At 39.0% G+C, this 15,751-nt stretch overlaps 1 protein-coding gene across 1 annotated transcript in view; it reads right to left on the bottom strand.

Moving 5' to 3' along the window:
* LOC103598534 (neurogenic locus notch homolog protein 2-like) overlaps positions 1–15,751 on the bottom strand; it is a 102,730-nt gene that overhangs the window by 16,019 nt on the left and 70,960 nt on the right. Inside the window, 8 exon segments of the mRNA XM_008582526.1 lie at positions 1,489–1,725; positions 3,085–3,217; positions 5,729–5,913; positions 6,275–6,428; positions 7,924–8,125; positions 8,859–9,087; positions 14,097–14,249; positions 14,669–14,788. Of these exon segments, the coding sequence (XP_008580748.1) occupies positions 1,489–1,725; positions 3,085–3,217; positions 5,729–5,913; positions 6,275–6,428; positions 7,924–8,125; positions 8,859–9,087; positions 14,097–14,249; positions 14,669–14,788 (1,413 nt within the window).

Raw genomic sequence — 15,751 nt, 5'->3', positions numbered from 1 at the left:
TCTCAGCAACAGCATCCCACAATAATTGCAATCAATGTGTTCGAGGGATTGCTTTCATTCACAAGTCTGGAAAATGTGTGAACACTACTACCTGGCTATGGGATTCTAATTCAAGGTAGTCCCCATTCCTTCCTTCTCCTGTTTCCCCTTACTTTGTAAGTGGTAGTCAGTGCTTCCAGAGAAAGGAAGCCCTAGAGTCAATAAAAGACAGGAGCAATCTTTGCTTCTCTGGCTACCCAAGCACGTTGTGGCCAATATGAGGCTGTAGAGATTGTTCATACTCTTTCTGTCCCACATTTCCTCAACAGATATGACATTCATAGTGGATTGTTTCTCTTTTGCTATTATGACATCCAGGCACCTCCATATTACAAAACCTCTCCCATTCTTTATAAAATTCCAAGATTCCTAAAGGTAACACATCTTTAAAATTGGAAGGAAGGAAGGCTAGAGATGTGCTCAGGATGTAGCAAAGTCCAGCTTGACAAATTTTTAGTAAATAGACTACTGCAGCCTATTACCTGACTCCCACAGAACCCGATTACACCCTCAGTGTAAGAAATACAACTACCAACCCTAGAAAATGCAAGACAGATTCAAATCTGAGTTATCTGATTATCCTGCCATATCTAGATACAAGCAACCATTTTAGTCCCAAAAAGTCACCATGCTCCCCTTCTCCAGAAATGACTAATAAGTGCTTATGATAAAGCCTGTATCTTGAGGCAGGGTTTGATAATCTTTATGCCTGTGATGGAAAAAGAAGCTTGAGGTAAGACTACGAGCACAGCCAAGCCTTACACTTGAGACTACTGCAGCTTTTCAGTTCATACCCTCATAAACTGATTTTTGGTTAAATATACCCCAATTTGCACGTTAAGGGTCCTAGCAGGTCCTAAGCATCTCTGGGTCCGAGGGGTGGAAAGATCTCAGTGACAGGAACTACCCAGCAACTCAAGGCATTACATGTCAAAGGAGGCAGGGAGAAACCAGAGTTAGATTTAAGGTTCCTAGAAAGAAAATGTTATTTTACTTGTTCTGTTGGATGGATGGTAGTGATGGTAGCATGACAACATGAATCTACTTAATGCCATTAAACTGTACATTTAAAAATAGTTAATCTGGTAAATTTGAGGTTTTGTGTATTTGACCACAATTAAAAAATGTTATTTTGCTCAACTACTCCCACCATACTAGTTGAAAAAAAAAAAATATATATATATATATATATAAAATATATTCCTGTGATAGCTTGATATAATCAGTATGTAAGAAAAGAAAAAGAGCCTCTCAGGAAAAATAAAAGATTGATTATGACATCTATGGAGCACAGACCTAGGAAAAAACTGGGCCCTTAAATTAAGCTGGTCTTGTTTTTCATATATCAGAAAAGCTTCACTCAGGACTGGGACAAGTCATACAGGGCGGATTTGCTCACTGAAAGCCTGCTCCAAGGTGAAGTGGCCAGGAGGCTGGAGGGGTTCTTACCAGTGAAGGCACTGCGGCAGACACACAGGTAGTCGTTGGTAAGCTGTATGCAGTCCAGGCTGCCCTCAGAGCTGCAGGGGTTGGAGAGGCACTCATTGATGTCCCCCTCACACCGCTCCCCAGCAAAGCCAGGCAAGCAGCGACAAGTGTAGCCCCCAATCCTATCCACACACTGACCACCATTAAGGCAACGGGGACCCCTGGCACAGTCATCAATGTTCTCTTCACAAAGTAGGCCTGGAGGAAAGAGGAGAGATACAGTTATGAAAATCCTTTGAACACTGCTTTCCAGTGAGGGATAACCACTTGCTGGCACTTTCACAATTAATCACACCACACTCATCAATCTGCAGTGGGACCTTTTAAGTCAGGCAGGGCAAAGCACACTCCTGATCCATGACAGCTGCCATCCCGGTGAGCAGTGTGAGAGGAGGAAAGAATGTGCTCAGACTTCAACATGTATTCTCCCACACAACCAATGCAGTCATCCCTATGGTAGAAGTTTTATTATTTGTCCCATCTCAAAGACAAAAAACTGGAGCTCAACAATTTTTCATTAATTTATTCATTTTAATTCAAAATATAAAAACAGCTCAAAAAAGAATATAACCAAGTAAATACATGGATTACATCTATATAAAAATATTGGTATAAATTAAACTAAATTTTGAGTGATATATATTTTTAAATTGTATGGTCATTGACTTTTTTTTCTATAAAATAGTATAAGTGCACTAGTGTTTTTTAAATTTTTTTTTAAAAAGGGAAAATATATCCTGCTGAGAGTTCAAAGGTTATTCCACTTAAAACGGAACCCCACTTATGTACTATAGATGTAAATGAGCCACCTAGTATGAATATCTGTAAACATTTTATCTATTTTTTAGAAAGAAACAAAAGAAATCAATGACTATTCTAAAAACTACTCTATAATCAATTCAAAAAGTTACAAAAAAAACAGTTCTGTATTCATGCCACTTGCACTTGCAGTATACACTAATAAAAGTAACACTATGAAAAAGAAAAAGAAAGAAATGTAAAATAAGGCCCCATTTTTCAATAGCAATTGCAAAAGGTAAAAAACACCTAGGAATAATTTTAACAAGAAATGTGCTACCCAATATAAAGACAACTTTAAAATTGTCCTGAGACACAAAATGAGATTTGAATAAATGGAAAGACATATCATAATTTGGTTAGGAAGTCTACTCATCATAAAGATGTCAGTTTTCTCTATACTAATTCATAAATTTAATGAAACCCCAAAAAGAAATACCAACAAGTTTTTTTAATAGACAAGCTAAGTCTAAAATTATATGGAAAAACAAACTATAACCATAGCCAGGAAAATCATGAAGGAGAAGGTCCTTAGTAATTAAGACAGAGTATTAGTGATGAATTAATGGAACGATAGAATAAAAAAGAAAGTCCACAAAAACATCCAAATGTACATGGGAATTTAGAATTTGATAAAGGAGCTATTTCAAAACACCGTATAAAAGATCAAATATTCAGCACATTGTGTAAGGACAAATCAGTAACCATATGGAAAAAGTACCCCAGTATTCTGGAGGATGGGTAAGGCTGATTTCATACCCCGAGTTCCTGGTGGGCAGGAGCACTTGAAATGGTTCACAAGGTCGATACAAGTGCCTCCATTCTGGCATGGCTGATTCTGGCACTCATCCACTTCATACTCACAGTTGACACCTTGATATCCTGGGACACACTGGCAGGAAGAAGCAAAAACAAGAAAATCAAAACCACATTGAGATATCATTTCACCTCAGTTAGGCTATTATCAAAAAGGCAGAGAATAACAAATGCTGGTGAGGATACGGAGAAAGGGGGACCCTCCTACACTGTTGGTGGGATGGTAAATTAGTACAACCACTATAGAAAACAGTGTGGAGGTTCCTCAAACAACTACAGATAGAACTGCCATACGATCCAGCAATTCCACTGCTGGGCATATACCCAAAAGAATGGAAATCATCATGTCAAAGGGATACCTGCACTCCCATGTTTATCGCAGTTCTATTTACAACAGCCAAGAATTGGAACCAACCTAAACGTCCATCATCGGATGACTGGATAAGGAAAATGTGGCACATATACACAATGGAATACTACTCTGCCATAAAAAGAATGAAATTCTGCCATTCGCAGCAACATTCATGAACTTAGAGAAAATTACGTTAAGTGAAATAAGCCAGGTACAGAGAGAGAAATACTACGTCTTCACTCATATGTGGGAGCTGAAAAATAAAAAAATAAATAAAAAGAAAGGTAGGCAGATACAACAATCACAATAATACAGTGAACTTTCAAAAGGAGAGAACAAAACTGAGGTTACCAGTGGTGGGAAAGGGAGAGGCGGAGGAGGGTAAGAGAGGAATTGGTAAAGGGACATGAAAAACAATTACACTGTATAATGTTGAATTATCCTGATTTGAGCATCACATATTGCACACAGGTATTGATATTCAACCTTGTATACCACAGACACGTATAATCAACTATGGTACAATAAAAAATAAATTAAATTAAAAAAAAATGTTTTTAAATGCCTGAAAAATAAATAAATACCCCCCATTCACCCCCACCCCCCAAAAAGGACAAGAAATATTGGGACATTAGTGGAAAAAGACCAGGAAAGCAAGCGAAATGTGGAATGTTACTGTGGCCCTGCTCCTACTCCTACTTAGCTCTTACATGCTTCTCTGGAATCATCATATCCTCTGCTAATCATCCTGTGCAGGGTCAATCTGCAGTGCACTGGCATTTACCTATTTCTCTTCCAGCTGAAAAGTCCACTTTAAAAGGAATGCAAACACTGAATATTCTGAGACATATTTCAGAAATCCCTGTGCAAAAATTTGTACCTCTGTGAACAGGTTCCCCCATCTTTAAAATATGCATTCCTTTGTATGTGATGAGTACCCTAGGACTCAGTCAAACAGTAGTATGGATGGTAGCAGACACTGCCTTGACTGATCTCCAGGTTCAGGAAACTGCATGCATGTGTGAGAAACTGGTTGAGATAAGAGTGGGTGCAGAGGGAGGTGGGGCAGGCTGGCTGTGGTTGATGTAGGGGGTGGGAGGATTTCAGAGCTGATCAAGGAAAAAGATATGACCATGAGGTGGCTTTACTTGGTTGACATCTGGACAGGTTTGCATTTTGGGGGAGTCCCTCATAGCATAAGACCATCCAGAGGTGTAGATGGGTAAGGGGAGAAGAGCAAGCAACTCCACGAGAGAGGTGGGTCAGAAGGGAGCTTAGGAGTCTAGAGGATGTCACTCAGCAGCCCAGTGCACGACACTCTGGGTCAGAAAGCTCTGAAGGTAGCAGCAGCTTGGGGTTCTTATGGGCCCCGGGTTTATCTATGGCTTGATGTTGGGTGTAGTTTTGCAGGATATGCAAAGCAGACAGGCTCTAAATAGCTAAAAATCAGCTTATTTGGGCTGTGTAAAACAATTGGATATGTTAAAATTTGAGTTTAGTGCTGGCAGGCTTTTGAACTAATGGGTCCCAGCTTGCTGTAAGAAAAACTAACCTAGGTGCCAAAATAGAGGCTATCTTTGGTTCATTTGTATAACAGCAGAGAAGGAAAACTTTTCTCAGTGTTACTTGGTGGTCTGAATTGGTATCAAATTTACAATTCCGGTGCTTTGTTAACATCTTGCTCTAGCCATTAGCAGCCCAGACATTAAGAAGACAGTGACATATCCCTTAAAGACACGTACTTCCTCAAATATACACATGTAACACTTAGCATGCTGCTATGTGGAACAGGCTAAGCAACATTTTTTTGAGAGAATAACAGTTGACTGGTCAATGACTGTATACAAAGGTGACATGGGCCAAAGGGACACTCCTCAAAGCGGCTTCTGCTTCTCCTATCTGAATACCTCCTATTCAGGGAAATGCCAGGACCTGCTGTGCTGGGTGGGCATGTGAAATACACTCTGGTAGTGACTGCTGGCTCCAAATACCGGAAGCAAGCCTGAGGAGGTGGGATGGTTCCAGAGCTCTATAAAAATATCTTTCTAGGGTCATGTTAACTTACTGCATAGGTTGGCTGGAAGAAAGAGTGGTTGGTAAATACTATAATGGTGACTGGTAAAAATCTATAAACTGTAAACATAAGACAAGCAGCTTAATTCAATATAGTAGTGCTCATAACAGCTGCACAATCTCCTGTGAGGTCTCTGACGTCTGCTCACTCATTGTCCTCACCTCACATCTGTATCCACCAATGAAGTCGCTGCAAGTGGCCCCATGCTGGCAGGGGTTGGACGCGCACTCATCAAGCTGTTCCTCGCAGTAGCTACCGGTGTAGCCCAGGGGGCACTGGCAGTGATGTGTGTTTCCAGCACTGATACAGATGCCTGAATGCAGGCACAGGTGGTCAACAGGCACACCTGGGAAACCCAGTAGAAGAGGAAACACAGAAGAGCACACATCAGGTTCAGACACCTAATGAGCAAGCGAATCTAAGCTGGTCAACACATCAAATTTTTTCTTTAAGTTTTTCACAACCCTTAGCTACAGATTTGTATTGAAATAACAAGCGCTGAAAGTGGAACATGACTTAGTTTCATTTCAAATACATTTCTTTTTGGCAATGTTTCTCTGCCTTTTCATCTCTGTCTTGGGCCCTTTCTCCAGAGCCTTGCCCATCTGCCCTTCCCTCTCATACCATAGTAACAACACCTGCACTAAACACCACTGGTCAGTCAATACTTCAGTGGATGACCTTGAGCCCAAGGGGGCAGAACTCACCTCTGCGGGAGGCTGCCACCTCACAGGAGACATTGGGCACATCACAGTAAGCACCAGCCCATCCAGGTGGACATAGGCACCGGGACTCTGCTTTTTCCTGAACACAAGCACCTTTGTTCTTACATGGAGACTGACTGCAGAGGTTCACCAGGGTCTAAAACAGAGGCAGGGATGCACATACATCAAAATCCATATGGCAGAAATGAAGAAAATAAGTTATGCTATGTTATAAGAAAAGGAAAGCACATTAATTTTCTTTTGTAAAAAGCCCTCACCCAACCCTTAAACTAGATTCAATGTTTCAAGGTACATCTAACTAATATTCTTCTTTGCTCTACTATTTAAAAAGTTCTTGCCACAGAAGTTTAAGAATTCAAGGAAACCCAATAGGTTCAATTATTCTCAATGCTCTAGGCATGATTATGTCTACATATACGACCACCTTGTGGGGCTGGAAAGAGAGTTAAACTGCCAGACAGGTCCATACGCCCTGTGTGGATTCTGTGTGCGAAATCCACATGGGCTTGACCAAATCTATCTGTGATGAATGTGGGTAAAAAGACTTAAAGCCTGTTAATAGACCTAAAACTGTCAAATAGGCTTATTTTGAAGGGCAGATGATCAGGCTTATGAAAAATGTGAGGCAAATAGGACTGGTCCCTTTCATCTTTTTTTTTTTTGCAGCTGGCCAGTACAGGGATCCGAACCTTTGACCCTGGTGTTATCAGCACCACACTCTACCAAGTGAGCTAACCAGGCAGCCCTTCACCTTCTTTATTCACACAGAGTGACTTGTTCCCCTGGGAAAAAAGGCCACACTGACAATGCAAACTGTTTGCTGGAAGAAGGGGACAGTGGAGAAAGGGAAAAATGTTTCTACAGTTCTTCCAATCTACATGGTGGTAATGAGCAGGAACCTAACAAACTATGCTCTCTGGATACACAGAATCAGCAACCAACTACTTAATATGTGGAGGAAGTTTTTTGCATGTCCAATAAAGTCAAAGCCTTAGTGAAGTATACCCTGTATGTCATGGTATTTTTTGCCATTTATTCCTAAGTTTTTTGGAGTTCTGTTATTTTATCATTGTTCAGAGATGAAATAGCATAAAACTAAACACGATGCTGTTTGGCATGCAACCTTGGGAAAGTTACTTTGCCCTCTGGAGCTCAGTTTCTTCTACAAAATAAAAGGTTAAACGGAACTAGTCACCTAGATCACCTAGGAGGACTCTTTCCATCCTAAGATTCTATGAAAATGTGTATTTATATATTTGAATTTAAAAGATATATAAACAGTTTGGTTTTGAGGTGTTGCAAGACATGATAATTATTATTATCATTATCTCCTTAGATGTTGCATTTGACCTTTAAAATTTCTTTTACTCATTATTCTCTCCATTTCTGTGTTTCCAATTTAAAAAATATCGATGGGCTTATTTTTCATATATATATTTCTGCAGTTCTTGGTTAGCCTCTTGGTTTGTTAATGTGTTTCATATTACCTGTTTCACCATTTTGGATTTATCTCAGGGACACTCCTGATATCCACAATTTTCTCTTTTAGAAGGGGCTTATCCTGCCTAGAAAGGGAGTAGGTATAATACTCAGCTGCTCTAGGAGAACTGAGGAAATACAAAGAAAGTTACCTGACAGTTTTTCCCAGTATAGCCCAAGGAGCAGATGCAGCGGTAGGTACCCAGGCCATCAATACATGTTCCCTCATTCAGGCATGGATGAGAGTTGCATTCATCAATCTTGTGGACGCAGAAGGGACCAGTGAAACCCACAGGGCACAAGCAAGAGAAGGAATTAATCCCATCGACACACGTGCCACTATTGAAACAGGAGCTAAGGAGCAAACAGGGAGAGTAACATCAGCTATGTAATCTGGTTCCTTTGACCTACTATTTGAAAAGTAAATACCCCTAAGCATGCCAAACTCCTATATCTAGTAAATGCTATTTTCTTTCAAACCTGACTGGGTACCAGAAGCCCTGAGTGCCAACTTCTTTTCTACAACCAAAAAGTTTAGGAGTATTTAAAAGTCTGAGCTTACTACAGATTCCTAGAGAAAGTAAAGTTTTCAAGGTTTTACCCAGTCCTTCTCTGGTTTTCCAGGTATCATCTTCCATTTTATCCCTAAGTCAACTTAATTTATATGACAAGTGCTAAATAAATAGCTTTTCACTGTGTTCAAAATATAATAAAAATAAATGAAACAAACCTCTCAGAAATTACTTAAAGACTCGTAACAAATCTGCAAAGAAATAGGAATTTTTAGATCTACTGTCAACTAAAATTAACATGGACCAAGGGGAGAACAGAATTATAGCTCTTTCCGTTTCCTAAGCATGAAATAAATGATGATACATCCCGCTAAGCTTTTCAACCTCTGACCGTGGACCTTCTAACTATATGTTTATCAAGAATCAGGAACTGCGCTATAGGAGATGATTGTGGCGTAGGACCCAAGTGAAGGCCTCATCCCTGCCCCACAATCCTAGCATTGTGCTCTGAAGTTTCCTCCCCTTTCTCCCTTTTTCCCATAAGACATTGATGCCCGAATACGTGGGTGTCTCACCTGTCAGTGCACTCATCGATGTTGTTCTCACAGTGGACTCCATCAAATCCCACCTGGCACTTGCAAGTGTAACTGTTGACATAGTCAGAGCAGGTCCCTCCATTCTTACAGGGTTCACTCAGACATTCATTCATGTCTGTCTCGCACTTATCCCCGACGAAGCCCGGAAGGCAGAGGCAGGAGAAAGTATTCACTCCATCCACACAGGAACCTCCATTCTGGCAAGGATCTAGGCCATTATTCAGGAGTTAGAGCTCTGAACAGCAGCTTCAATTTAATATTAGACTCACAAAGGTGAATAACCGGAACTAAGTCATGCTCAGGGCAGCATAATTCTGACTTTTTATATTTGATCACTTTATGTCTATTTTGCACTGACACCCCATTTATGAAAATAAATTCAATACATGACTAAATTTTTAACCTGTTTGATAATCAAGATAAACTTCATCTATCCTCCACACATTTGCAAATCAAATGTACCCCAACACACAGAGTATCAGGAATAACAATCGATATTTTCAAAAGGTATGTGCGACGGTGTAGGTAGGAGAGGACAGAATATATATATTCATTTTGTTCCAGGCATATTATATAAATTAATCCTCACCCTGTGCTTCTCTCTCTCTCTCTCTCTCTCTCTCTCTCTCTCTTAGAATTAGGTAGCCTTAGGAAACAAAGAATTTTAAAATTTTAAACATCATATAGCTTGATTTTAGAACACTTTACACTCATAGCAATTAACCAACAAATTTTGAGATATGATCATGCTATGCCATAGCCCTCTACAATATAGACAGCATACAAATCAGAACAAGAAAAACAAGATGTAGCCACTGCTCTTAAGGATTTTAAAATCATACGATTGCAAAGACAGGTCATAAATGTAAAAAGAAAACTAAACACTAAACTAAAGGATAATGTAGTCCTTATTTTATTAGAGAGATATTTAACATATCTTATTCATCTGTTAAACTAATTCCATTCTAAGACTCATCTGCAGTCTCTATTACAGCAATCGTAAAAATTATTTTATTGCTTCTCAACCACCGTACACAGCTACTATAATTTCCACAGCATCTTTCAGGAAACTCACCATAATTTACAGAATTGTTTTAAACTCATTGTAAATATTGCTGGTCTCATTTCATGAAGAAAAGAAATTTTAATACTGAACATTTTTGGCTGACATACTAATTAATGGGAGAAAGGAATCCAAATAGTTTGACTCAACTTCCTAAAAGTTCTCCATCAATTGTACTTTGAACATATAGTTTTTTTCACTATTCGTCACACACTGTTAGAATTTTTGTCTACATGTCTTTCTCCCCTAACAGATTGTGAGCTTCATTAGTCATAAGCTTACTAGGTCTTATTTATCTTGGTATGGCCAGCATCTAGCATGGTGCCCTCCTATAATGATCTTAAATTATAGAGACTGTTAATTAAGGTGCCATTATTCTTAATTCGTTGTGATAATCTCATTTGAAGTTTGACGATTTAACCACTACACAAGTAACTGAGGACTGATCAGTACACACATGCGATAAAACTATTTAGACTAGGGGAAGAACTACCAGAAAGAAGTAGGCAGAATAATCCCTAGAGTTTTCACTGGGCTGAGAATAGCTTATGTTCCTTCAGTCAGAATGAAAAAGCATGTGCAACACTGAGTAGAGTCCTAAGGGAGTACTGTCTTAGTGGTGAGCAACATTAGCCCTAGACTAAAGGCTGTTTTGGACCCACCTAACAAACCCTGAAGTAAGGACTCAAAAGGATTAAACTGTTTCCAAATAACTGAGTCCCTCAACAAATCTCAAAATACTGAATATACACATATATATATTTATATTTATATATATTTTATGCATATATTCATATATATATATATATTTAATTGAGCCAGTAATAACGTAAAAGTGACAATGTCTAGCACCCAACCAAAAACTACCATGCCAGCAAAGAAGCAGGAAATGCAAATCATAATGAGTAGAAAAACCATGAATAAAAACACCCAGGAATTTCCCATATGGTAAGGACAATAAAAGAACTATTGTCAACTATAAAACAACTATATTCCATATGTTCAAGAAAGGAAAAAAACCACGAACATGACAAGGAGAAGGATAAAAGTTGTAAGAAAGATTCAAGTAGAACTTCTAGAGATAAAAATACAATATCTGAGGGGAAAAAATATACTGAATGGGATTAACAACAAAAAAAGACACTACAGAGGAAACAAGTAGTGAACTTAAAAATATAGCAAGATAGTTTCAGTAGTAAAATAATCTAAAATGAAGCACTGTGGGGGAAAAAGAACACTAAAAAAGAAAAAAAAAAAAAAAAACCATTGGTGACCAGAGGGACAACTTCAGGCAGCCTAACAGATGTATAACCAATTTGAATTAATAACATTTATAGAATATGCCATCAAAAACACACACACACACACACACACACAACAAAATAGACATTCTTCTCTCTCAAAGACAGAGGAGGCAAATTACCAATATCAGAAATAAGAGAAAGAAAATCATCACAGATCTTATAGACATTAAAATTACAATAAGGGAATATTATGAACAACTCTACACCTATAAATGTGAGAACATGGACACAATAGACTAATTCTTTGAAAGACACATATTACCAAAACTCAATCAAAAACAGCTTGTAGAGCTGGAAAGAGGACAATGTGATTACAGAGGGTGGGGCAGAGAGATCCAACACTGCTGGCTTTGAAGACAGAGGAAGGGGGCCAAGAACCAATGAGTGCAGCAGCTTCAGGAATCTGGAAAAGGCAACTGTATGCATTAAAGGAATTGATGTGTAGTTAAAAACTTTCCCAGAAAGAAGATTCTATGCCTGGATGTTTGGAAGAAATAGACACCAATTATACACAAACTATTCCAAAAAACAGAATAGAAGGGAACTCTTACTGATTTGTTCTGTGAGGCCAGCTTTGCCTTTCTATCAAAACCAGGCAAAAATAGTAAAGAAAACTGAAGAACAATATCACTATTGAACACAGATACAAAAACCCTTTAAAAAATTTTGGCAAATCAAATCCAATAATATATAAAAGGGATAATTAATCATAATCAAGGGGAATTTATCCCAGGAAATTAAGATTAGCTTAACATTTAAAAATCAATGAATATAATTCACTTATATTAAAATAACAAAAAAAAAATGATAGCATCATCTCAACAGATGTAGAGAAATCATTTGAAAAAACATCAACAGTCATTCATTATAAAAAGAAAAAAAAACTCTCAACAAACCATAAGTACAAGGTAAATCCCTCAATTTGATAAAGGGCATCTATGGAAAAACCTACAGGTAACGTCTTACTTAATGATGAAAGACTACAAGCCTTTCAAAGCTCTAAGATCAAAAACAAGGCAAGATTGGCTTCTCTCACTACTTCTACTCTTCATTTACTGATGGTCCTAGCCAGTATAACTATGCAAGAAAAATAAAAAAATAGTACAAAGATTTGAAAAAGAACTAAAAAGCATAAAGGTTGTCTTTATTTATAAATAACATGATTGTCTCTGTAGAAAATCCTAGAAATCTAAACTAATCTAGAATAACCTAGGAACATAGAACTAAATGAGTTTGGTATTACAAAAGAAAATCAGTCTTGACTTTTAACTATATGTAAAAATTAACTCAAAATACCACATAGACTAAAGGTAAGAGCTAAAAGTACAAAACATTTAGAAGACATCATAGGAGATAAACCTCAGCAACTTTGTATTATGCAAATATTTGTTAACAAGATGCATGAAGAAAGGACTATAAAAGAAAAATATCAGTGCACTGGATTTTGTCAACATAAAAATCTTTCTCTTCAAAAGATATATATTGAGAGGAAATAGCTGTACAGCAAATATCTGACAAAAAAATGCCTATCTAGAATAAAAAGAACTTTTTCAACTCAATAAGAACCCAATTTTTTCAAACGTGCAAAAAATTTGAATAGACATTTCACGAAAGAAGACATGCAGATGGTCAAAAAGCACATGAAAAGATGCTCAACATCATTAGTAAACAATGGAAATTAAAACCATGATGAGGTACCACTATTCACCCACTAGAGGAACTAAAATTAAAATGATTAATATTAGCAATTGTTCCTGAATATGTAGTTCAACCAGAACTTTCATACAATCTGTGTGGAAATGAAAATGATATAACCATCTTGAAAAACATTCTGGCAATTTCTTAAAAAGTTAAACACCTACTGCATGACTCACCTACTCCACTCATGATTTCATTTCTTTTGAATTAATACTTATATGTCCACACAAAGACTCGTTCATAGCAGCTTTATTTGTAATACCCCAAAACTGGAATAAACCAAGTGGCCACCAACTAGTGAGCTGTAGTATATCCATATAATGGAATGCTATGCAGTAATAAGACAGAATGAACTGCTGATATAAAGAACAACATAGCCAGTCTCAAATATCATGCTGAACGAAACAAGTTAGAACACCCCTCCAAAATGAGTATGCTTATATAACTGCACTTATGTAAAATGGTAAAAAATGTCAACTAATCTATAGTGACAGAGTATAGATCTGTGGTTGTATGGGAAAAGGCCGTAGGAGGAAGAATAAATTACAAAGGGAAGTGGATAATTTTAAGGAGATAAATCAGTTCATAATTTTGGGTGATGGTTTCGGTTTTCATATGTCAAAATTTGTCAAAATGTACACTTAAAATACTTGCATTTTATTATATGTTAATTATACCTCAATAAATCTGTTTTTTAAAAAAGGCCTACCAAGGGCTGGCACCGTAGCGCACTTGGGAGAGTGTGGCGCTTGGGAGCGCAGCAGCGTTCCCGCCGCGGGTTCGGATCCTATATAGGGATGGCCAGTGCGCTCACTGGCTGAGCACGGTGTGGGCGACACCAAGCCAAGGGTTGCGATCCCCTTACCGGTCACAAAAAAAGACAAAAAAAAAAAAAAAAAGCCTACCAAAACATTGTGCCCACTTGGTCAACGTCCAAAAATTAAGGTGAATGCTTTAAAGAAATTCCACTCCCTCAACTCCTAAAGACACTAGCTTCGAAAGGAAGACTCAGAAACACTTCTGTTAAACATACTCAGTACATGACTGATGTGGTCAGTGTCAGCGTGAGAGGCAGCAGCCTCCTCTAGGCTCCCTCTGCTCCCCGTGTGCTTTCCTCTCACTCATGGGTATAGAAGCTGCTGGCATACTCACTGGCAAGGCAGTCGTCAATGTCCTCCTCACAGTCCATACCACTGAAGCCTGGAGGACACTCACACATGTAGCTGCCCTGGGTGTTATGGCAGAGACCGTGGTTCAGGCAAGGCTTGGAGATACACTCATCAATGTCAATTGTACATCGCTGACCTAGAAACACAAGGGCAATAAATAACCCAGTCTTTGGAAGCTGATTTCCACAGAAATCTAGGTGGGGCCTGAGCTTTGTTGGTGTGGATGGGGCTGCTCCTAAGACACGGTTGGTCTCCTGCTTTAGGAAGTCCCAAGAAGGCTTCTGTGACCCTGGGAAGTTGCTGCCGTGGTGCTAAAATTCCCTGTAGAAAGAACTCTCAGGTTGGAGTCTTCAGCCGCTAGGGGGCCCCAAAGACATGGACAACCAAAGGGCTTTCTAAGCCATTCCAGTTTGCAGTTCCTGCGCAAAGCCTGTGTTCCTGACAAAGATGCGCGGGCCTCAGTAGACCAGGGCTTACCATGTCCTCTGCTGACCTGACCACTCTCTTTAAAGTTCAGAATGCATGTTCTTGGCTTCTCCACGCCCATGTGGTTACCTTGCCAGCCAGGAGCACACAAGCAGGTGTAACTCTCAAAATTTGGTGCCTCTTTGCAAACAGCAGCATTCTCACAAGGGTTTGGGGAACAGGGAGCCAATACAGTCTGACAATTCTTGCCTGGAAAGAAAATGACAGAGTTTATGTTAGAGAACTAGCCAAGAAAACAAGAATTTCCCCAAACTGTATACCAAGGATGTTCTTAGAATTCAAGTCCAAAGTAGTGCTTAAGAGGCTTTGGAATCTGAGAGACTCATGGTCCTTTCGGTCTTGGCTCTGACATGGCTGACTGTGTGACCTTGGGCATTTTATTTATCTTCTCTGAGCCTTCCCTATAAATAAGAAGGAAATTGTGACAGCATGTAACTCCCAGAGGATATTTGAGGAGTGAATGATAAAATGCACACAAAGTCCTTATTACCACAGAGCCTAGCACACCGAGTGGGCACTCAACTACTGTTGGGTTGCCATGATCTTGACTGTTATTATCATGAGTGGTTACAGGGATTTGAACACCTGCATCAGTCAGGTGTGGTAGTTTCTGCATCTCCATAGCTAAGACTCTGCTACTCAGCTTAACCACACAGATCCACCTTTGCATGAGCAGGAAAGAAGCAGCAGTATGGTCTCCTGCTCCTCACAGCCTCTGCAGACCTGTTCCAGAAGAGAATGGGGTTGACAGAAGGCCCATCGCAGGTGGGAACAGTGACATAATTCTTTTTGTGAGGTAACCTGTCTCCTTATACCAATATCAGTACAACACTGATATCTGCCCAGTACTTCCCACCTGAGTATGTTAAATACGTTTGTAGCAACAAAATTAAATAGGAATGCTTTTATTAAAATTCGATGAGGTTAATTTTAAAGTGAAATTGCAACTAACTCAACTTTAAATTTCATCCTAAAATTTTGTATTCAGAAAGGAAAACAAAATTACCATAACTTTTTTTTTTTTTTCTTTTTGTCTTTTTTCGTGACCGGCAACGGATCGCAACCCTCAGTGTCGCGCCCGTACCGGACCGGGACCGGCTACAGGAGCGCAACCCCCGGGGTTGCCCCCCCACCCCGCTCCGCCCCGGAGCC

Source organism: Galeopterus variegatus, unplaced genomic scaffold (assembly GCF_000696425.1).
Source record: "Galeopterus variegatus unplaced genomic scaffold, G_variegatus-3.0.2 Scaffold2663, whole genome shotgun sequence".
Classification (NCBI taxonomy): Eukaryota; Metazoa; Chordata; class Mammalia; order Dermoptera; family Cynocephalidae; genus Galeopterus; species Galeopterus variegatus.
The sequence above is the reverse complement of the archived record's forward strand: the minus strand, read 5'-3'. Positions and strand labels throughout refer to the sequence as shown.